The following is a 20,898-nucleotide window of genomic DNA, read 5'->3' on the forward strand; positions in this document are numbered from 1 at the left end:
CCCCCCGCCGCCGCTCTGAGCCGGTGCTGCGCCGCGAGCGACACCTGCCGGACAGTCTGAGAACAAACGGACCGTTCACAGAGAGGCGCGCGCCCACGTCACCGGGTTGACGCGGGATCAGCGCGACAGATCAAAGCGGTGGAACGTCCAGCAGGTTCTCAAAACTCCGCTGAAAAACGACCCCCCCCCCATCCCGGTCAGCTGTGTCCCATCTGAGGGCCCCGTCTATTTCTTCAAAATAAAGAGGCTTTTATGCTGAAAGGGTTTTTTCTTTCTAACAAACCAAAGTCTGCCGGTACAAGAGAAAAGAAGATTTAATAAAAAATAAATCTGCCAAAAAACAACTGAGGGTCACGACATGAAACGGGGGGGGGGGTCTGAAGACAGAAACCTTTTCTTAAATCAGATTCTTCACATCAAGCTTCAAACTGCAACAAAAATAGACATTTATCCTCATCGTGACCTTAGTGCGGGGGGGGGTCCAGTGTATTAACTCTGTAAACTCTTCATGGGGGGGTCTTTGTTGTTTAATGTCAATGCCCGTCACCACAGTGTCTTCATCTCCTTCTAACAGGAATAAATAGGACGGCGAGGGACGCTCCACCATCGTCTGCGGCCACCAGGAGGCGTGGCCTCTGAGGAGCGAGGGAACCGCTCCAGAGGGACGGGTTCCTGCAGAAACGTTCTGCGTCAGACGTTCTCCTGCGTTTGTCTTTGGACCTGATCAAGAGCAGATCCGCCTCCTTCAGAACCAGACAGCGGTCAGATGAGGCGACCCGGCGTTGAGGCCGCGGGCGTGGAGAGGGACGCCCGCTGTCAGACCTGCTGTCCTGAGGGAGAACTCTGAACCAGAACCACAGCCCCCGTCAGAGCTGGTACCACTTCTTGTCTTTGTACTTCAGCATCATCTGCAGGGAAAAGGGGTGAAGTCAGAACCACAGGACGCCGCGGCACAGGAGGAGCTTCAGGAAAGGCCTTACGTCGTGCGCGTGTTTGGAGAAGGACTCCGCGCTGGACATCATGGCCGCCGTTCTCTCCTCCAGCTCGCCCAGCTTCTGCCCTCGCTCATCCAGGGCGACTCTGGCGCGGGCCAGGTCCCCCACCACGCCCGACGCCGCGCCCTTCATGCCCTCCATGCCTCCCGGGCCGGGGATGTGCTGGGCCAGGCTCCGGGACGCCTTCCCAGCAGCCACTTCACCGACTGGACAAGGAAGCAAAATGTGAAGGCAGTGAAGCTCCAGCGGGAAACCAGACGGCGCCGCCGTCATCGTCCCCAAACGCCAGCAGCTGGAATCATCACAAATACATCCAACCAGCAGGAGGCGCTGCTGCGTGCAGCGGGAAAAGAAACCTTCAGAGATCAAATGGATTTTAGAATATCAGAGAAACCTTCAGGAAGAGGCTCCGCCCACTCCAGCCCTTAAGAAAGGCCAAATGAAGTAGCAAAGAAACCGCTTTAAAACCAAACTGGTTCTGACAGGTGCCCCCCGCTGACGACATCACTGACCCGCCTCCTTTTTAGGAGAGGCGGGGTTTGTTGATGTCACATCCTGCTAGGATGAAGACGGCTGCAGAAGCGGAAAATGTGACCTCACAGTCAGATTGAGAGGGGGGGGACTTACAGAGGTCCTCCCTGTCCAAAGACTGAGCCCCGCCCCCAAAAAGGCCTTTGAAGAAACCTCTGTTTGGAGCTTCAGGCGTGTCCACGGGGGTGAAGAGCTCACTGAGCATCTCCTGAGGAGGAGGAGGATGAGATCAGATGAGGAAGACACAGGCTGAGCGGAGCGTCCGGCCTCCGAGTCTGACCTGCAGGTTGTCGCAGGTCTCCTGGATGTAGGAGATCCTCTGGATCTCGGTGGGGGAGGTGAGGTACAGAGCCTGGCCCTGGTTGGAGAAGCAGAAGGTTCTGGCGATCCGCATGTCCGTCAGCGGCAGGTAGTTGACGTCCAGCAGCGGCCGCAGGCTGGGCAGACTGGGAGGAGAGCAGATCCACACTTCACTTTCTAACCACAAGGGGGCAGCAGAGACAGAATCTGTCCTCGATCCAGAGAGGAGATGCAGGAAGAGTGAAACCCTCATTTCATCTCCTTTCATGGCAGAACTCCACACAGAAACAAACCAGACATTCAGTCAAATCCAGATTAGCTTCAGTTTGAGTCGATGCTGTTGCTGTTGCTATGGAAACCAATCACTTGTTCTAGATCCAGCGGGTCCTACCTGAAGGCCATGATGTGCCCGTTGGCGCAGAAACAGGCGACGCAGGACGCTCCGGCCACGTGCACGACATCGGCCCTGAGCACGAATGAGGCCTCTGTGATGCTGTGTTTGTGCACGCAGCTCTGCGTTGCCATGGAAACCACCTTGACCTGTTTATCCGAACACAACACAGCGAACTGCGCGTCCTGGCCTCCCTGTGGCGCCGGCGGGGACGCCGGCCTGCGCCTCCGCAGCTTCTCCTTCTCCTCATCCGAGGCGCTCGGGTCGCACCACGGTTCGAACGGGGGGGGCAGCAGAGCCCCGGTGGAGTCCAGCAGAGCCATGGTCAGAATGCCCCCCCTGAGTCTGTTCAGGCTGCCTGAAAGGAAAAGATTGTGGTGAAACGGGTGTCTTAGCATGTCAGCAGGTTACCTGTATGCACCTGGTGGGGGGGGGGGGGGGGGGGGGGGGGGGGGGGGGGGGGGGGGCAATGGTGGTGTGAGAACAAATGAAGACTTCAGGAAAGACATGTTTGGAGAAGGAAAACCTGGGCTTCTTTATTGATTCATTCATAAAAACGTCTTCATTTGTTCTGCAAACTATTAGACCCCCCCATGGGGAATGGGGAAATGGGAGCTGGGCGGGGCTTCTCACCACAGCAGGCGAGGCTGACGGGCTGCAGCAGCCTCTGGTCTCCAGCAGGGGGCAGCGTCAGCGAGAGCATCATCACGGAGCCCTGGGAGGCCCCCACCATCAGGCAGGGGCTGAGCCCGCCGTCCCACTTCCTGGGGAGGGTCTCGCAGAAGTGGAAGGAGGAGAGGACCTCTGGAGACTCGCGGTCGATGCTGGTCACGCTGGAGCTGCGGGAGCGGCTGAACGAGCCGTCCTTGGCATCTGGGGGGAGAATGAGGAAACGATGACGGGCGGGGCCGCGCCTGCAGCATGATTACGTTTCTGAGACTTCAACTGTGTCCGCTGAAACACCAGAGATGATAAGAGGGGGCGGGGCAAACACCGGGGCCCAGTTCATCATGAGGTCAGACAGGTAACGGGAAAAGCCAGATTTTAACCGAGGAGCGTCAACAGGAAGTTCCTCCGAGATCAGGAAACAGGGGGGTTAGTCTGACGGAACCCGCTTTGCAAGCCCCCCTGATGGCGGTTAGTGCGGATTATCCCACGGCAGACCCCAAGGCAGACCACGGGGGTCCACTCACAGGGGTTGGGGTCAGACAGGGTTCGACACACGTCTTCCTTCAGCCGCCTCTGGGGGTCCCTCTTGCCGGCTTTGACAGAGTAGCAGCACCTCCTGGAGGCGAGCCGGGCTTTGGACCTGAGCTCTGCGTCCGGGGCAAACACACAGCTGTGACCTCACGCAGGACGACACCCAAAACTCCACCTGAAGCAGCTGTTCCCAGCTGCAAACCCGCACGGACACCTGAGGAGGAAGGAGCTGCTCGGGGAGGGGGCGTGGCTTACCGTGGTCCAGCTTTTGCTCATTGGATGAGCTAATTCTCCGCGAAAATTTGGCTGCAACAGAAACAAAAACCCTGTTTTTAAAGAAGATCTGTCAGCTGCTGCTCAATCAGCTCACATTCATCCCTTCATTGATTGGTGGGTGGGGGCGGGGTCAGGGGTTAGAGGGGCTGGGGTTTAGAGGAGGGGGTCCTGCTGGTGGACAACTATTGAGGAGGAGGAGTTTCAAAATGGGCTGAGCAGTGAAACACGGGCAGACGTTGGATCTGTGCGTCCGTGGGGCGTCTAAGAAACGGCGTTCTTCTGAGTCTGCAGCGCCGCAGTCATGCAGCAGACACAACCAGCAGGGGGCGCTGCAGAGCAAACAGCCGTCCCCGTTCGCCCCATCGACCCTATCAGATAACTGGTGAGTGACTCCCCCACACAGAAAATGGTTTTCTTCGGCTCCAACCACAACATCAGTCTTCTCAGAATACTGAGGCCGCCATGTTGGAGCCAGACGTGGTCAGTAAGCAGTAACTGGTCCGTGTCGTTTCTATGGCAACCACTGTCACAAAATCTGTCAAACGTTGGATGTGGGGGCCAGTAGGCTCCGCCTTCTTTTACTGGCCCATTTCATTGGTCAGTTTATAGCTTGAACTACAGCAAAACAGTGAAACAAAGGCATCGGATCCAGAACGGTTCTGCTGACCAACAGAATCAGGAAGAGCTGTTTTTGTTCTGTAGACGTCTGTGGGAGTTTGGCATCTTGGAGCCACCTTCTGTTTGGAACGCCAGGGGGCGGGGCCACTCAGTCCAGCTCTCAGATACAGTCAATGGTTGGTCCGGTTGCAGGTGTTTACAGGTGTTTACACCTGCAACCTGCAGGTTCTATTTTGCTTTTAGCGGGTCAGAACATTCTTATTGTCCTTCCAATCCAAAAGGCTTGAACTGTTTTTTCAAGAAATGTTTCATTTCCTGGTTTTTCTTTTAACAAAACACAGATTGGACTTTTGTTTGGTTTTCATCCGTCTCTCTGCAGCTTCAGACTTTTGAAGTGTTCTCCAACACGCGTGACATCATCCACCCGCTTCCTCCAGAGCCTTTCACTGCTCAGACAGAATTATCCAGAAAGAAATCCCCAAAAGTTGTCCTCTGCAGCCTCAAACGCTGAAAGAGAACCGAACCGAAGCAGCAGCAGCGCGACAGCCGGGCCTTCAGGTCCAGACGGAGCAGAAACAGCAGCAGAGAAGCGGGAAAGCCCTGAAACCACGAAGCTGGATCCACAACCACAGAGCTGCATGGGTTAGTGCTGCCGAGACATCCAAGCAAAAAGCCTCTGAGGACAGAGATCTGCAGGACGTCCTGTCATGCAACTCAGAGAGAATCAGGATTCGTTTCACACAAAGCAGCATCAAACCCCGAAAATCTGTGATTAGTGAGAGTCCGTGATTGGCCAGCGGGGTTAGAGCGCCGCCATTCAGACGAGCGGGCAGATACAGTACCAAAGTCATTGGCAACCGTCTTGGAAAAGCGCCTGCTTTTGAACTTCACTGGAAGAGGTTTCAAAATAAAAGCTTTAGAGGCTTTCCTGTGGGGGGGGGGTGACTGATCACTGAAACACACAGTACCCTTCTCTATGAACTTCTGCTTTGGCTCGTCGTCTGAGTTGCAGGGGGAGGTGGGTCCTGAGTGAACCATCATTTCCTTTGAAAAACCGGCACAAAATAAGAGGCACTTTATTTTGGAGGACGGGGGGCTTACCTGAGGTGGGGGACTTGCAGCGATCGTCCAGGTTGTTCGTCCCTTCGTTGGAGTCGCAGAGAGCTGTGGATCAGAAACAGCAGCAAAGGTCAAAGGGCGTCCTGCAGAACACCTGAAGCGGAAGGTGGAGGGCGAGCTACGAGGGGGCGGGGCCACCAAACAAGACGTGTCAAAGTCTCTAGAGTCTGTCAAAACGGGAGCAGCAAAGCTGGAAGACAATCTTCAGGTTTCGAGGGATGGGGGGTTGAACAGCGGGGAGTCTTGGGGACGGGGGGAGGGGGAGGAGGTCCGACAGAACTTACTGAAGTGAGGCGAGCGCAGCTTTTTCACAGACTGAGAATAGAAGCTAGAAAGTCTGGATATGTAAGACGAAGCAGACGGGGGGGCTTAACCAAGCAGAGAGACGGACAGAAAGAAAGAGACATGACTGGAAATGAAAACCAGCAAACAGAACAAACTGAAGCTTCACAGACGGGATCCGGCGCCGAGCCTGCAGGTTCTGCTGAGCCTGGTCTGTGATGCTCCTCAAGGAAACTCCTCAGCCCCCCCCCCCCCCCCCCCCCAATCCTCAGAGTCTGGCTAGAGCACTTTTTATGTAGCCTCTCCTTGGTTGCCATGGTGATGTGTTTGGGATCTTTGTCCTGCTGGGAGACCCAGACAGGCTTCCTTCTGATGGAAGGAGGTTTCTGTCCAAACCCACAAATCTATGATGCTTCCACCCCCGTGCTTAACAGTGGCAGTGCCATGGCGAGTGGCGTTCATCTGATCACATGACCTTCTCCCAATCCTCCTCTGGATCATCCGTCTCTGCAGAACGTTTTGGAGCTCTGCAGGGTTTAAATCCCAGACGCTGCTGTCCGTTACCATGGTAACCTCTGTGACCAGGGGACATCACAGGTAACCAGTGGGTCTGCGAGGAACAGAAATCTTGAGTTCTGAGAAGATCAAAAATGATTTTGTGCTCCAATTTACAAAAACTCCTTTCAACATCAAAGCGGTTTTCCAGATTCCGTCTTTACCGTCCGTCTCACAGATGAAGTGTTTCTATGACAAACATTTCAGACCAAACCTGCAGATCCGTGACGGACTACAGTTCAACCCTCCATGCAGCCAATGATCCGGACCCAGAACCTCATCAGCTGCTGTTCTAGCGGAAAGGGGGGGCTTCAGCAGAAACCTGCTGCAGGAGATGAACTTCCTGAGAAACGGCAGAAATAAACGAGTGTTTGCTCCTTCATACGAGCTGAAAGAGGCGGAAAGCAGAGATGAGAAAAAAAAAATGAAGGATTGAAAACGCTGCCAGAGATCAAAGAGGAAAAGGAAAGAGAAGCTCAGAAAAAAACTCAAAACTGAGAAGTGAGGCGCAGCTGAAGGCAAAGGATCTGCAGGATTTCTGTTTCACTCATGGGACAGACCCCCCCCGGACAGGACCACGAAGGACAGCCCCCCCGCACAGACAGCTGAGCCTCTAAACCTCACCTGGTGGGCCTGATGTCAGCTCACCTACCTGAAAATGCCACGTCTGTGCCCCCCAAGCAGCTTCCTGCCGACAACCCGGCATCTGTCCCACCGGACAGACAGCCCCCCCCCCCTGCTGAGGGACGGGCGCCGCTGCAGGGGGCGGAGCTTGGCCGGGGAGCTTCATGAGGTGTTCCTCAGAGGATGTAAGCGGGTGGATTCAGGTGAGGTATGTGTGTGTGTGGGGGGGTGCTCACCTCCAGAGGGATGCTGGGATTTCCGCGGCGAGCGCAGCTCCGCCGGGACGTGCAGCTCCGACACGCTCATGCTGAGAATCAGAGTCTTCTGGAAGTAGTCCACCACCGCCAGACCCTCGCTGTTCCCGAACACCACCCTGGGGGGGTCATTCACGCTCGTCAGGTGTGGAGCGGGCAGGCGGGGGCGGGAGCAGCCCTGAACACTTACAGGCCATAGGAGGAGTTGAGGGCCAGGCTGGTGACCTGCTGGGGGGGCTCCCCGCTCACCCACAGCAGCTGGATGACCAGCTCCACCTGGTAGCCCGGAGACTGCTTGAGGGCGGAGCTCCGGACCCTGAGGAGCACAGGAGCTGCGTGAGGAGGCGCACAGGCAGGGGGGGCTTCAGCAGGAACATCCGTACTGCAGGACGGGGTCCCGGGCTCCTTCGCTGCAGCCTGCCGGCGGCGCCGGTGGGGCGTCGCCGTCCTGCGGGGTGGAGGGTGGAGGCGCGGTGGGGGTCTGATCTCCTCCTGGATCGGGAGCGTCCACGCCGCTCCTCTCGCTCAGCATGCGCACCTCCAGCAGCTGAACACCAGAGCAGAAGTTCTCAGTGGGACCCCCCCTCCTGGATGACCCCCGCCCTCATCTCTTGGTTCTGCTTTGAAGAGCCGCTCACCTGAACGACATCGGCGGTCACTTCCTGTTTGCTGAACCTGTAGACGATGAGGTGAGCAGACACCCCCGCCACGCAGAGCATCCGGCTGTCGGGACACCAGAAGAGGGTCTGGATGGCGAGGGGGTCTTCGTCCACGGCGTCGGCCTTCTCCTCCTTACAGCGAGCCTTCTCGAACACTTTGGCAGTCTTCAGCTTGTAGAGCACCTGGAGCATCACTTCAACGAGAGGAGGGGTTCAGGTGTGGGCGGAGCCACGCCATCAGACAGGGTGTGGGTTCTCCTCAGACATTAGAACATGGGTGGATCTGAGGTTTGGATCTGAGGCCGGACCTCCTCCATGAACCTCCTGCTGCTCTCACACTTACATGCAGAGGCATCCCAGAACTTCACTGAGCCGTCAGCGTGTCTGCGGGGGGGACAGAAAACCATTAAAGGAGCATAAAACTATGGGATGGACCGAGGATGTTCCTGTGCGATGACCCCCACCCCGTGATGATGATCTCTGGGTAACTCTGAGTGCCTTGCCCCCAGTTCCCCCCACTGATGGGCCATTCCTGTAACATAGCAGGTTCAGTCGGTCAGCTGGCTGCAGGAGGTCAGCTGACCTGGCAGAATGAAGGGGGAGGAGCTTACCTTCTTGCTGTAGCCTTGTCTCTTCTGCCGGCTGCCCACCGAGTACAAAGCCGGAATGAGTTCGCTCGGACAGTCAGCGAAGTACTCGCAGCAGGTCACCGGAGACTCGTGGATGTTCAGCGGGTACGGACTCTCAAACAGCGGGTACCTGCGGGGATGGAGTTCTGGGGGTCAAACCGGTGACATCGGCTGTTTGCTCAGCAGCGTCTGCCTCGCTTTCTCACAGAGGAGCTGCTCAGGTCTGAGTTCAGCCCAGTTTGGTCTGTGAAGTTCATCAGAACTTCAACTGTTAGAGACAGAAGCCAGGAAACCACATTGATTTCTAAGGAATCTGTAGCACTCCTCTGGGTTGCCATGGCGATGTGTTTGGGATCACGGGGGTGCTGGAAGATCCAGACGGGTTACATCCTCGATGTTCTCACTGATGAGAGGAGATTTTGTCCAAAATCTCTCCACACATGGATTCAGTCATCCTGGTTCTTTTGTAGTAAAGCCCTCCCAAACCATGACGCTTCCACCTCCGTGCCTCACAGTGGGCACAGGGTTCCTGGGATGCAGCTCAGCATGAAGAACAGTGACTCAGAACAGGTAGAAGATCTTCTTCAGGAGAAGAAATCATGACTGTTTTTGGTTTTTATGATGAACATTACATCCAAACTCAGGCTTGAAGCTGCAGAATCAGTTTAGTCCCTGAAAATTCATTCCTGATGCCCCGTGGGGTGGGGTGTGTGTGTGTGTGTGTGTGTGTGTGTGGGGGGGGGGGGGGGTTCTTATAAAAACAACTTTTTGTAGTTTTTTAAATAAAGTGGGTGAATGCTGACGAAGCCATTAGAACATCAGTCTGATTGAAGAAACCAGGAAACAGGATGTTTGTCACCAACACCCAAATCAGCCCCCCCCCCCCTCCCAAGATTCATAATTACCCGATCTGTCCGAGGTCGATCACTACCAAGTCCCTCTGGAGGAGGACCACCACGGCGTACGGTTCCTGGAAGTCTGCGGGGCGGCAGGAAGTCAGTCAGGAAGTCAGACGCAGCACGGTTAGGCCTGAAGGAGGCGCGGTGAAGGAGGGCGGCGGAGGAGGCGCGGCAGAGGAGGGCGGCGGAGGAGGCGCGGTGAAGGAGGGCGGCGGAGGAGGCGCGGCAGAGGAGGGCGGCGGAGGAGGCGCGGTGAAGGAGGGCGGCGGAGGAGGCGCGGTGAAGGAAGCACGGAGGAGGAGGCGCGGCGGAGGAGCGGTGAAGGAGGGCGGCGGTGAAGGAGGGCGGCGGAGGAGGCGCGGTGAAGGAAGCACGGAAGAGGAGGCGCGGCGGAGGAGGCGAGGCAGAGGAGGCGGCGGAGAAGGCGTGGCGGAGGAGGCGCGGTGAAGGAGGGCGGCGGAGGAGGCGCGGCGGATGAGGGCGGCGGAGGAGGGCGGCGGAGGAGGCGTGGTGAAGGAGGGCGGCGGAGGAGGCGCGGTGAAGGAGGGCGACGAAGGAGGCGCGGTGAAGGAAGCACGGAGGAGGAAGCGCGGCGGAGGAGCGGTGAAGGAGGGCGGCGGTGAAGGAGGGCGGCGGAGGAGGCGCGGTGAAGGAAGCACGGAAGAGGAGGCGCGGCGGAGGAGGCGCGGCAGAGGAGGCGGCGGAGAAGGCGCGGCGGAGGAGGCGCGGCGAAGGAGGGCGGCGGAGGAGGCGCGGCGGAGGAGGGCGGCGGAGGAGGCGCGGTGAAGGAGGGCGGCGGAGGAGGCGCGGCGGAGGAGGGCGGCGGAGGAGGGCGGCGGAGGAGGCGTGGTGAAGGAGGGCGGCGGAGGAGGCGCGGTGAAGGAGGGCGACGGAGGAGGCGCGGTGAAGGAAGCACGGAGGAGGAGGCGCGGCGGAGGAGCGGTGAAGGAGGGCGGCGGTGAAGGAGGGCGGCGGAGGAGGCGCGGTGAAGGAAGCACGGAAGAGGAGGCGCGGCGGAGGAGGCGCGGCAGAGGAGGCGGCGGAGAAGGCGCGGCGGAGGAGGCGCGGCGAAGGAGGGCGGCGGAGGAGGCGCGGTGAAGGAGGGCGGCGGAGGAGGCGCGGTGAAGAAAGCACGGAGGAGGAGGCGCAGTGAAGGTGGGCGGCGGAGGAGGCGCGGTGAAGGAGGGCGGCGGAGGAGGCGCGGTGAAGGAAGCACGGAGGAGGAGGCGCGGTGAAGGAGGGCGGCGGAGGAGGCGCGGTGATGGAGGGCGGCGGAGGAGCCGCGGTGAAGGAAGCACGGAAGAGGAGGCGCGGCAGAGGAGGCGGCGGAGAAGGCGCGGCGGAGGAGGCGCGGTGAAGGAGGGCGGCGGAGGAGGCGCGGCGGAGGAGGGCGGTGAATGAACGCGGTGGAGGAGGCGCGGTGAAGGAAGGCGGTGGAGGCTCACCGTTTGGATACGGAGTTTCACAGAGCGTCAGGAAATCCACGATGGGGAAGTCCATCTCCAGGACGGTGGTGCTCTTCCCGTGCATGACGGTGAGACAGGCTCTCCTCCCCACCGTGTCGTAGGACAGCCCCCCAGACAGCACCATGAAGGGGTCCCTGAGGCCGGCACACACATAGACCATGGCGGCCTCTTTACAAGGGGGGGCTACTTAACGTTAAGTATAAAAACTGCATACAGATCTGTGCTAAGCTAAAGGAGGTCTGTCCTGCTACTAAACCAGGAGCGGCTCACTGGTTGGAGGCTCCGGCAGCAAAGGCAGCTTTCAGCTGGGGGGGGGGGTCACACTCACCCGGCTCTCGTGGTTTTGTACTCCACCTTCAGGATGGGCTTGCAGGGTTCTGGCTTTTTTCCGTCCTTTGGCTGCTTCCCTGTTGGCAGTTGCACACAAACGCTCAGCCGTCTGCGCATCTGCAGCATGCAACGGCGGCGCCGCTCCTACCGTGTGGCGTAACGGTGAGTACGGGTTTGGCCGGCGTCCGGATGTTCCACGTGGTCAGCGTGCCGTCGGAGTGGCTGCACACGAACTGCTTCCCCTCGTGGTGCCAGGCGATGGAGTGGATGGCCTGAGAGGACGCAGACACGGAGGAGGCTTAGCACCAAACACGACCAGAACGGAAAGGAACCACGACCACGAAACGACCAGAGAACCTTCCAGAGGACAGGGAGACACGTCTGCTCAAATCTAGACAAATGGATCAAACTCGGACTGCGTGGAACCTCTAGGATAAACCCTAATGTCATCTGTGTAACTGTGAAGCATTTGTACAGATGCCCCATTGACTGTACAAGAGAACTGGACTGAGTAGCTCCGCCCCCCTGGTGTTCCAAACAGGAAGTGGCTCCAAGTATCCAGAATTCAGTAGACGTCAAACAGCTGTTCCTCAGTCATTCTATTGGTCAGAAGAACCGTTCTGGATCGGATCCCTTTATTTAACTTCTTCTTGATAATCCTCTGTTTTTTTTCAGTAAAAGTAGGCGGAGTCTGCTGGCCCCCACGTCCAAAGTTCAAAACGTTTGACATTTTTAGTGGGAGGGGTGTGGCCTTTCGACAATGTGATTGGCGAGAGTGGTTGCCATGGGGGGGTCCCACTCATTGGGAGGCCCCAGAGGGAGCCAGTGGAACAGCACAGGTCCAAGAACCAAACCCACGTGACATGGAGACTCTGATTATAAATCGCCATGGCAACAAATCCTCCCCTAAAGATAAGATCTAACTCAGATATGATCTGTACCTGATAGCCCCGCCCACTTACAGCTGGTAACGCTCCATGGTTCAAGAAGCACCAAACAGGTGTTTCTGCTGAGTCAGCGTTCAGGTGAAAGAGGCGTGTCGTTCGTCTGCAACAAAACTGCTCTTCCGTTCAACTTTCCAATGAAAAGAAGGAGGAAGAGGAGGAATAGGAGGACGAGGAGGAGGACGAGGAGGATGAGGAGGAGGACGAGGAGGAGGAGGAGGAGGAAGAGGAAGATGAAAAGGAGGAGGAGAAGGAGGAGGAAGAGGAAGATGAAAAGGAGGAGGAGAAGGAGGAAGAAGAGGAGGAGGAGAAGGAGGAGACGGAAGAGGAAGAGGAAAAGGAGGAGGAGGAGGAGAAGGAGGAGAAGGAGGAGGAGGAAGAGGAGGAGGATGAGAAGAAGGATGAGAAGAAGGAAGAGGAGGAGGAAGAGGAGGAGGATGAGAAGAAGGAAGAGGAGGAGGAAGAGGAGGAGGATGAGAAGAAAGAAGAGGAGGAGGAAGAGGAGGAGGATGAGAAGGAGGAAGAGGAGTAGGAGGAAGATGAGGAGGGAGAGGAGGAAGAGGAGGAGGAAGAGGAAGAGGAAAAGGAGGAGGAGGAGAAGGAGGAGGAAGAGGAAGATGAAAAGGAGGAGGAGAAGGAGGAGGAGGAAGAGGAGGAAGAGGAGGAGGATGAGAAGAAGGAAGAGGAGGAGGAAGAGGAGGAGGATGAGAAGAAGGAAGAGGAGGAGGAAGAGGAGGAGGATGAAAAGAAGGAAGAGGAGGAGGAAGAGGAGGAGGATGAGAAGAAGGAAGAGGAGGAGGAATAGGAGGAGGACGAGGAGGGTGAGGAGGAGGAAGAGGAGTAGGAGGAGGAGAATGAGGAGGAGGAGAATGAGGAGGAATAGGAGGAGGAGGAGGAGGAAGAGGAAGATGAAAAGGAGGAGGAGAAGGAGGAGGAAGAGGAAGATGAAAAGGAGGAGGAGAAGGAGGAGGAAGAGGAGGAGGAGAAGGAGGAGACGGAAGAGGAAGAGGAAAAGGAGGAGGAGGAGGAGAAGGAGGAGAAGGAGGAGGAGGAAGAGGAGGAGGATGAGAAGAAGGAAGAGGAGGAGGAAGAGGAGGAGGATGAGAAGGAGGAAGAGGAGTAGGAGGAAGATGAGGAGGGAGAGGAGGAGGAGGAAGAGGAGGAGGAGAAGGAGGAGACGGAGGAGGAGGAAGAGGAGGAGGATGAGAAGAAGGAAGAGGAGGAGGAAGAGGAGGAGGATGAGAAGAAGGAAGAGGAGGAGGAAGAGGAGGAGGATGAGAAGGAGGAAGAGGAGTAGGAGGAAGATGAGGAGGGAGAGGAGGAAGAGGAGGAGGAAGAGGAAGAGGAAAAGGAGGAGGAGGAGGAGAAGGAGGAGAAGGAGGAGGAGGAAGAGGAGGAGGATGAGAAGAAGGAAGAGGAGGAGGAAGAGGAGGAGGATGAGAAGAAGGAAGAGGAGGAGGAAGAGGAGGAGGATGAGAAGGAGGAAGAGGAGTAGGAGGAAGATGAGGAGGGAGAGGAGGAAGAGGAGGAGGAAGAGGAAGAGGAAAAGGAGGAGGAGGAGAAGGAGGAGGAAGAGGAAGATGAAAAGGAGGAGGAGAAGGAGGAGGAGGAAGAGGAGGAAGAGGAGGAGGATGAGAAGAAGGAAGAGGAGGAGGAAGAGGAGGAGGATGAGAAGAAGGAAGAGGAGGAGGAAGAGGAGGAGGATGAAAAGAAGGAAGAGGAGGAGGAAGAGGAGGAGGATGAAAAGAAGGAAGAGGAGGAGGAATAGGAGGAGGACGAGGAGGGTGAGGAGGAGGAAGAGGAGTAGGAGGAGGAGAATGAGGAGGAGGAGAATGAGGAGGAATAGGAGGAGGAGGAGGAGGAAGAGGAAGATGAAAAGGAGGAGGAGAAGGAGGAGGAAGAGGAAGATGAAAAGGAGGAGGAGAAGGAGGAAGAAGAGGAGGAGGAGAAGGAGGAGACGGAAGAGGAAGAGGAAAAGGAGGAGGAGGAGGAGAAGGAGGAGAAGGAGGAGGAGGAAGAGGAGGAGGATGAGAAGAAGAAAGAGGAGGAGGAAGAGGAGGAGGATGAGAAGGAGGAAGAGGAGTAGGAGGAAGATGAGGAGGGAGAGGAGGAGGAGGAAGAGGAGGAGGAGAAGGAGGAGACGGAAGAGGAAGAGGAAAAGGAGGAGGAGGAGAAGGAGGAGAAGGAGGAGGAGGAAGAGGAGGAGGATGAGAAGAAGGAAGAGGAGGAGGAAGAGGAGGAGGATGAGAAGAAGGAAGAGGAGGAGGAAGAGGAGCACCTCTGGAAGTTTCCACATTCAGCGGCTTCATTTCCGTCTCTCCGGTTCTGCGAGGAGACGTTAAGGAGGCGGCGTTGGTCTGCAGGAAGTGACCCAGACTCACCTCATCATAGCTGTAGCGACAGTCGGCCTTTTTGGACTTGAGGTCCCACAGAACCACAACCCCGCACTCGAAGCCGATCAGGAGCTGAGACAGAAAGAGCTGTGAGCTTCAGAGACCCGTCAGACCGTCACGCTCCAGAACAAACCTTTCTGCAAACCGGGTCAGAATCAAATGTTTTCAAACACAGACTGAGTGGCAGAGAAGCTTCAGGTCTCCCAGCCTGGAGTCTCTGGGCTGAGCAAACAAAAAGGGGCGGCGGCTGACAGACAGACAGATGGATGCTGGGTAAAACAGCAGCTTTCTTCTGGGTAAAAAGCTTTTCCTCCCTTTCCGACGGTTTTCCTTTCCCTGTTGCTATGGCGACACAGATCCACACAGACAGCAGTAACCGAGGGGCGGCAGCAGGTTTGAAAACGGAGACAGATTCCTTCTGCAGCCAGCCTCCAGTGGTCGTTTGAGGAACTGCAACACGTAGTGCTTCCTGGTGGGTGTTATCATGTGACCAAGGGGTGGGGGGGTCCTGATCAAGCCTGGCATACGTCTGACGCACAGACAGACTCACCCTCACCTGAACCCACACTGACATGTGACCTGCCGCTCAGGTAGCATGAGAAGAAGAGAATGCTGTTGCCGTGGTTACCTTTCCCTCATCCATGGGGTTATCACTGATGTGCACCACGGGTCCTGGGTGGGTCTTGGTGGATCTGTGACAGAATAACACGCAGCGTAAACATGAGAAAACAGCCTGTGTGTTGGTGTGTGTGTGTCAGTGTGTGTGTGTGCGTCAGTGTGTGTGTGTGGGTGTCGGTGTCAGTGTGTGTGTGTGTCTCAGTTGTACAGCATTGAAGCTCATGACAGACGCTGAAGCCTCACATCTGCTACAAATTAGAGAGAGGAGACAGAATCTCCATGGCAACCAAGCAGGAAGTGGAGGTCGGCCTCAGAAAGGTGTTGCTGCGGTCAGACGGCGGCTCTGCTGACGCAGTTCCTGCGCTCAGCTGCGGCCCCCTGGCGGCTGTTAGGTCTGTGGGCGTCGACAACCATCCGCCGCCGCCTGCAGGCGTCTGCGCAGCAGAGATGCTCTGATCGGACGAATCACAAATGTGGTTTAAGGAGAGGTTTGTCTCTGAAACAGGCTGCTGTTCTGCCTGAAAGCATGAAGAGCAGCTTGAAGGAGGTGAGAGGGAGAAGAGGCTGTTTGGGGGTTTGAACGTCTTCTGGCAGCATTTTTCTCATGAAGGACATTTAGAAACGAATCTAGATGGAATTCAGAGTGGGACTTTAACTCTGAGCAGTCTTTACATTTGTCTTTGAACATTTACCTTTAAAACATGTTTGTGGCAATGATTAATACGCTTTTATTAGTAAATAAACATCTTTTTCACAGAGATTTGGTCAGAATGTAATAGAAATGAAACGATCAATCGACTTAATCAATAAATTGATGTTCCTACATCCAACCAGATCGATCTGTCCGAGGCAGGAAGCTAATCGAACCCACAAACATCAAATCGTTTCAAAGAGAGATAAATATAGAGGTAATGTGTAACAGCGTCTGGATTGAGGTCCAGCAGGTTTATTCCACGGAAACATGAACACAATCGTGTCGTAACAGAAAGCCACACAAAGGATGTAAAAACACGTACGTGCGCCATCAGAACTCCCGTTCACGCGTAGCTACGCACGTTTCTACGAGCGTTTGGGGTTTTGTGCAGAAAACGAGCGGCCACTGAATGCAGCGGAACTTTGACCAATCAGGGCCTCTGATTTGGTAGTGATGGCGTTTGAAACCTGACCACGAAGGAGAACACTGCGGTTCGTGTTCGGCTGGGATTCTCCCACGTCTTTCTCTCATGGGAATATGCTGAGAAAGAAAAGGTCAGGAGCGGATGGACACCGCCACCACAGTCCAGTGAGCGGAAGAATCGCCGTTTAGCACGGCCCACATGCCCGGGCGCCGCGGCGTCCGGCGTGCAGCAGTCAGACAGCGGACGCTCTCCACCTCTAAGCGGCCGCGGCGCTCCAGGAGGAAAGCTTCCAGCGTGGACCCCCACCCCAACGGTTGATCCCATTTGACCCCCCCGCGGTGGAAACACTCACAGTTCGATGGCTTTGTTCCACATGATGACGTAACCGGACAGCGAGAAGGACTCCACGTTGACGATGTGGATGTTGCCCCTCTCTGTGCCCACGTACAGCCACTTGCTCTGGAAGGGCAGGTGGCAGTAGGTGATCCTGCAAGAGACCAGGAGGCGTCAGGTTTCACCAGAGGCCCCGCCCACATCCGCCTGGAGGGAGCGCCCACTGGCTGACATTGGACGCGTCGCGCTCAAGCAGCCGGACCGAGCGGAAAGCAGGTTCCTCTCTGACAGATGGATGCTGGGTAAACGTGACGGATGGCGGCGGCAGCGGAGGTCAGAGGTGAAGGGGGGGTGGTTTGGGGGGCGGGGGGGTTCCCACCTACCTCTCCCTGTTGAACTTCAAAGAGTGCAGGATGGCGGGAATTTTCTGCCTCAGGTTCCACAGGTGAATGGTATCGTCCGCTAAGGCACTCACCAGCGCCCCCTGTGGAGGAAGACATGCGCTGGTTCTGAGTGTCTGAGGGGGGGCCGGTGTCAACACGGCTGTATCCAGCTCAGAACCAAACCAGAAGTTCTGGTGTCACCGAGAAGCAGAACCCACCTCGTTGACGAGGAACTGCAGCTGGATGACTGCGGCGCCGCTCTCGTGCTGACAGTAACACTCCACGCCGGCGCGGCCAAAGCTGTGGTCGGAGTCAAGGAAAGTGGGACGGGCGTCGTGGAGGCGGCCTCACGCTTCAGTGCAGACGCCATGGCAGACGCAGACAGCGCATCTGTGTCTGCAGACGCAGGAGACACTTCTGCTCAACGGCACAACGGCAGACGGTGAAAGCAGGGCTCAGGATTCCCAGAATCCCTCGTGACCTCTTGACCTTTGGTTCCAGAAATGTCAGATATTTACATTTAAGTCTGCCCCCCCCTCCAATCATGTGATGCTGAGCAGGAAATAACAGTCGAGCCTCAGATCTTTATCAAAGATCTGCTTCCGTCTGCTGGGGGGGGGGGGTCAGCAGAACCCTCCCCCCTCCCCCTCAGAAAACCGTCAGCCATGAAGGTCGCCGTCATCTGAACATGTGACTAAGACCTGCCATCATCACCTGACCCCCTAACCCCCCCATGGCCACCCTGATCTGCAGCAGCTTCCCCGACGTCTCCGTGCCCCACCCCCCCTCTAAAAACAAACAGCAGCAGCTGATAGACCCCCCCCCCCCCAGGAGGAGCGGCTCCAGTATAAACACAGACCAATCACTGAGCGCCAGACGGTGAGGAGCAACAACGGCGCTGTTGACAGAAACGCCGACCGCCTGACTGTGTGTGTGTGTGTCTGTGTGTGTTTGTGTGTGTGTGCGTTTGTATGTGTGTGTAGGTGTCTGTGTGTGTTTGTGTGCATGTATGTGTGTGTGCGTTTGTATGTGTTTGTGTATTTGTGTGTTTGTGTCTGTGTGTGTGTGTATGTGTGTGTGTGTGTGTGTGTGCGTTTGTATGCGTAATGGTGTTTCCGGCACAGACTGGGGGGTGGGGGTGGGGGGTAGAGCTGCGTCTGCAACAGAGGAAGTCGGCCTCCGCGCCGCAGACCGTTTCTCCGGTTGGAATGTTGAACAACAACCTTCCTGTAAGGCGACTCCAGGAACTCTGCCGCGTGCACGTGTGTGTGCACGTGTGCGTGCCTGCAGGACCAGGAAGCGAGTAGAAAAAACATCCCTTAGCTCCGCCCCCAGCTGGAGGAAAGGATACAGCCTCAGAGATCCAGTCTGAGTCCCGACCGCCAGGATTTTCTGCACGGGGTCAAAGGCCATGGAGGACGGCCGATACGGAAAACCGTGACGCACGGTCTGCAGGAGAGAGAGAGACAGTTCTGGATCAGAACACTTCCAGACTAAAACTAAAACTGGATTCTCCTGAAAACAAGATCCACTTTGAAAAAGAAGTCTGGTGAAAACAGGAAGGAGAATCAAGTTAGGAGAGAAGAAGGAGAAGGAACGGTCTGTGAGTCTAAACCAGAACCTTCAGGTTCTCAGACATTCTGGTTCCTCAGCAGAACCTCAGAACCGTCTCCTTTAAAGCAGTTTCTCTTCTGTTCAGTAGAAAAACCTCCATCTGTTTTCATGAAAGAATCTGGATTAGATCTAGATTTCCCCTTCGGTCCGTTTAGACCAAACCAGTTCAGGACCCAGATCGTTCAGATCCGGTTGGAGGTTCTCCATGTTCTGCAGCCGTCCTGACAGACGGGTCACTAGAACGTCTTCCTCTTGGCTCTGGTTCTGCTCCTGACGTGGTTCCTGGGTTCCTTCCTGAGGTTCTGCTCACACGTGGATGTTCCTCACCTGAACAAACGTTCCTCCTTCTGCGTTTTATTCTTCGTCTTTTATTCTGAAAAGCGGCGCTCGGCCCGGCCGTTTCCTGCGGCTCGGGCCGTCTCTCCAGCAGGTACCTTCAGGTGTTTGGGTCTGGAACCGCTTCAGGAAGCTGCAAGTGTCGTCCTCCAGACCTGCCGCGGTTCTTCATCAGCCCTCATCATCGTCGGCTCTCAGCCTTCACACAGGAAGTGCAGTTTCTGCGTCTGCTTTCTGCAGCCGCCTGCGCTGTTCCTGCAGACGGCTGCAGCTGCAGGTGTGTAACAGGTGGAGGCACCTGACCTGTAGGGGGGGGGGGGCACACGTTCTAACCTATCAGGAAATCAACAGCAGCCCCCCACCCCACCCCCCAGGATGAAGATGCACCAGCGGCAGCGCCTGCTTAATTCTGAGGGGGAGGAGCCTCTTCATCTTCCTCACTTCCGAGTCTGGACCCCGGTCAGGTCTGGTCCACATCACGTGACCAGACCCGCGTTAGTCCAGATTACGGAGCTCTTCTGCGTCTGCTGGGATTATGCGGGATTACCGCGGGAGCAGAGCAGGAAGCCGATCACTCCAATCAATCTGATCGATCAGACTCTGAGCAATAATATAAGGGCGCGCGCGCACGCCGTCGCGCGCCGCTCCTGCCCACCTTGCACAGCTGAAACAGCTCCGACTGGAGGCTCTCCGGGACGGCGTCGACCTCCCGCGGCGGAGCAGGGGGGGCGGCCGCCGCCGTGAAGCCGTCCAGCACCTTCCGAATGTTGAACTTCTTCATGCTGGTTCGCCGGGAGGGGGGCAGCTCGTTAGCAGGAACAACGCAGGGGCTTCCTGGTGACGTCAGACATGTCACGCGGCGGCCGCCAACGCACTCCCCGCAGCGGCCGGGGCTCCAGCAGCGACCAGCGGCTCCCTTCCCGCCGTTAGGCCCGCATGTCGGCCTTCTGCTCGCGGAATCGTTCGCTCAGAGCTCAGCGGGGCGCGAGCGGGCTACGGAAACTGCGGCGGCCACTGCGGCTGCGCACTGCGCTCTCCCGGATGCACGGCTGCTGGAGGCTACGCGTCACTCGGTGACCGCGCAGATAAACGTCACCGAGACCCGAGCGGGTCCGTTCAACTGCAGGGAGCTGCTCTCCGAACCGAACCTGCAGTTACCGGTCTGAGGGGCGGGAACCGGGATCTTAACGAAACCGGGATTTTAAAAACGTTTATGGCAGCAAAACATTAAAAGAGCAGAAACTAGAAAGTAGAGAAGTGTCAACATTCTAGAGAAAAATTCATTAAAAATTCAAACTTTTCAAAATTAAACTTTAGAAATGAATTTTTAACCTAGAAGACGTTTGATGGTTCCGTCAAACTGAAATAAATAGGATCCTGTTGCAACAATGCTGAGACAGAAAACTATTATTATTAATATCATTATTATTATTATTATTATTAATATCATCATCATTATTATTATTATCATTATCATTATTATTATTATTATCATTATTATTAAGTCGATCAACTAAATATTTCCAGGCTGCTTCCAATCTATGAAGTGAACGACAAAAAGGAAATTGTTTGTCATATGATGCATTATAAATAATTCTACAAAAGAACCGTTCCCCCGGAAGTCACCAACCAGCCTGGAACCTTTGGAGAACATGAGGAACATGCATTTATGAACGAGTCTTGCAGGAAAAAGATGGAACTATAATTATTCTAAACAGAACACGACTGTGGCCGTTTCTTTTCACACATTCCGGTGTGTTTGTCACAGTCTGAGTGAAACTTTCATGCAGGAACTTCCACGGTTCTGTTCGGTTCTGTCGCCCCCTGTCGACGCAAAGAGGACCTACAGGTTCGTCTCGGACACAGATGAAGGCTTTGGAGCCAATTATTCCAAAAACGTTCTTTACAGTAAATTGTATATATGTACTATAAAAGAGTCTGAAGTAATTTTTAGACCAGTTAACCTGCAGAAAGAGGCACGTGGGCTTCAGGCTTCACTTTAACCCTTGTGCTATCTTAGATGACCCCCCC

At 55.9% G+C, this 20,898-nt stretch overlaps 1 protein-coding gene across 8 annotated transcripts; it reads right to left on the reverse strand.

Moving 5' to 3' along the window:
* Positions 1-296: 296 nt before the first annotated feature.
* LOC101172714 (syntaxin-binding protein 5) lies at positions 297-19,911 on the reverse strand. Of its 8 annotated transcripts, XM_023951272.1 has the most exons (29): positions 19,523-19,910; positions 18,269-18,366; positions 17,136-17,217; positions 16,918-17,018; positions 16,554-16,688; positions 15,094-15,157; positions 14,454-14,537; positions 11,277-11,400; positions 11,127-11,205; positions 10,778-10,932; positions 9,339-9,411; positions 8,416-8,563; positions 8,269-8,336; positions 8,148-8,188; positions 7,784-7,998; positions 7,529-7,692; positions 7,336-7,461; positions 7,128-7,264; positions 5,413-5,475; positions 5,280-5,336; positions 5,154-5,201; positions 3,673-3,723; positions 3,411-3,533; positions 2,851-3,090; positions 2,218-2,575; positions 1,807-1,972; positions 1,623-1,734; positions 981-1,201; positions 297-908 (listed from the first exon to the last, which is right to left on the reverse strand). In XM_023951272.1, the coding sequence occupies exons 1-29, from the start codon at positions 19,646-19,648 to the stop codon at positions 867-869; spliced, it is 3,501 nt and encodes a 1,166-aa protein (XP_023807040.1). In that variant the 5' UTR covers positions 19,649-19,910; the 3' UTR covers positions 297-866. The 8 variants fall into 8 exon arrangements, with proteins under 8 accessions (XP_023807040.1, XP_023807039.1, XP_023807043.1 ...); XM_023951271.1 differs by having other exon boundaries at positions 5,154-5,336; positions 19,523-19,911; XM_023951275.1 differs by lacking the exon at positions 3,411-3,533.
* Between the last annotated feature and the right edge of the window lie 987 nt (positions 19,912-20,898).

Source organism: Oryzias latipes, chromosome 22 (assembly GCF_002234675.1).
Source record: "Oryzias latipes chromosome 22, ASM223467v1".
Taxonomy (NCBI): Eukaryota; Metazoa; Chordata; class Actinopteri; order Beloniformes; family Adrianichthyidae; genus Oryzias; species Oryzias latipes.

Bases quoted from the DNA above. Each gene is read 5' to 3' on its own strand.
- LOC101172714 (XM_023951271.1), bottom strand. From the start codon at position 19,648: ATGAAGAAGTTCAACATTCGGAAGGTGCTGGACGGCTTCACGGCGGCG. The intron at 15,158-16,553 runs GTGAGTGTTTCC...ATTCTGTCACAG, and splicing joins TGGAACAAAGCCATCGAACT to ATCCACCAAGACCCACCCAG. The intron at 5,476-7,127 runs GTGAGCACCCCC...TCTGATCCACAG, and splicing joins ATCCCAGCATCCCTCTGGAG to CTCTCTGCGACTCCAACGAA.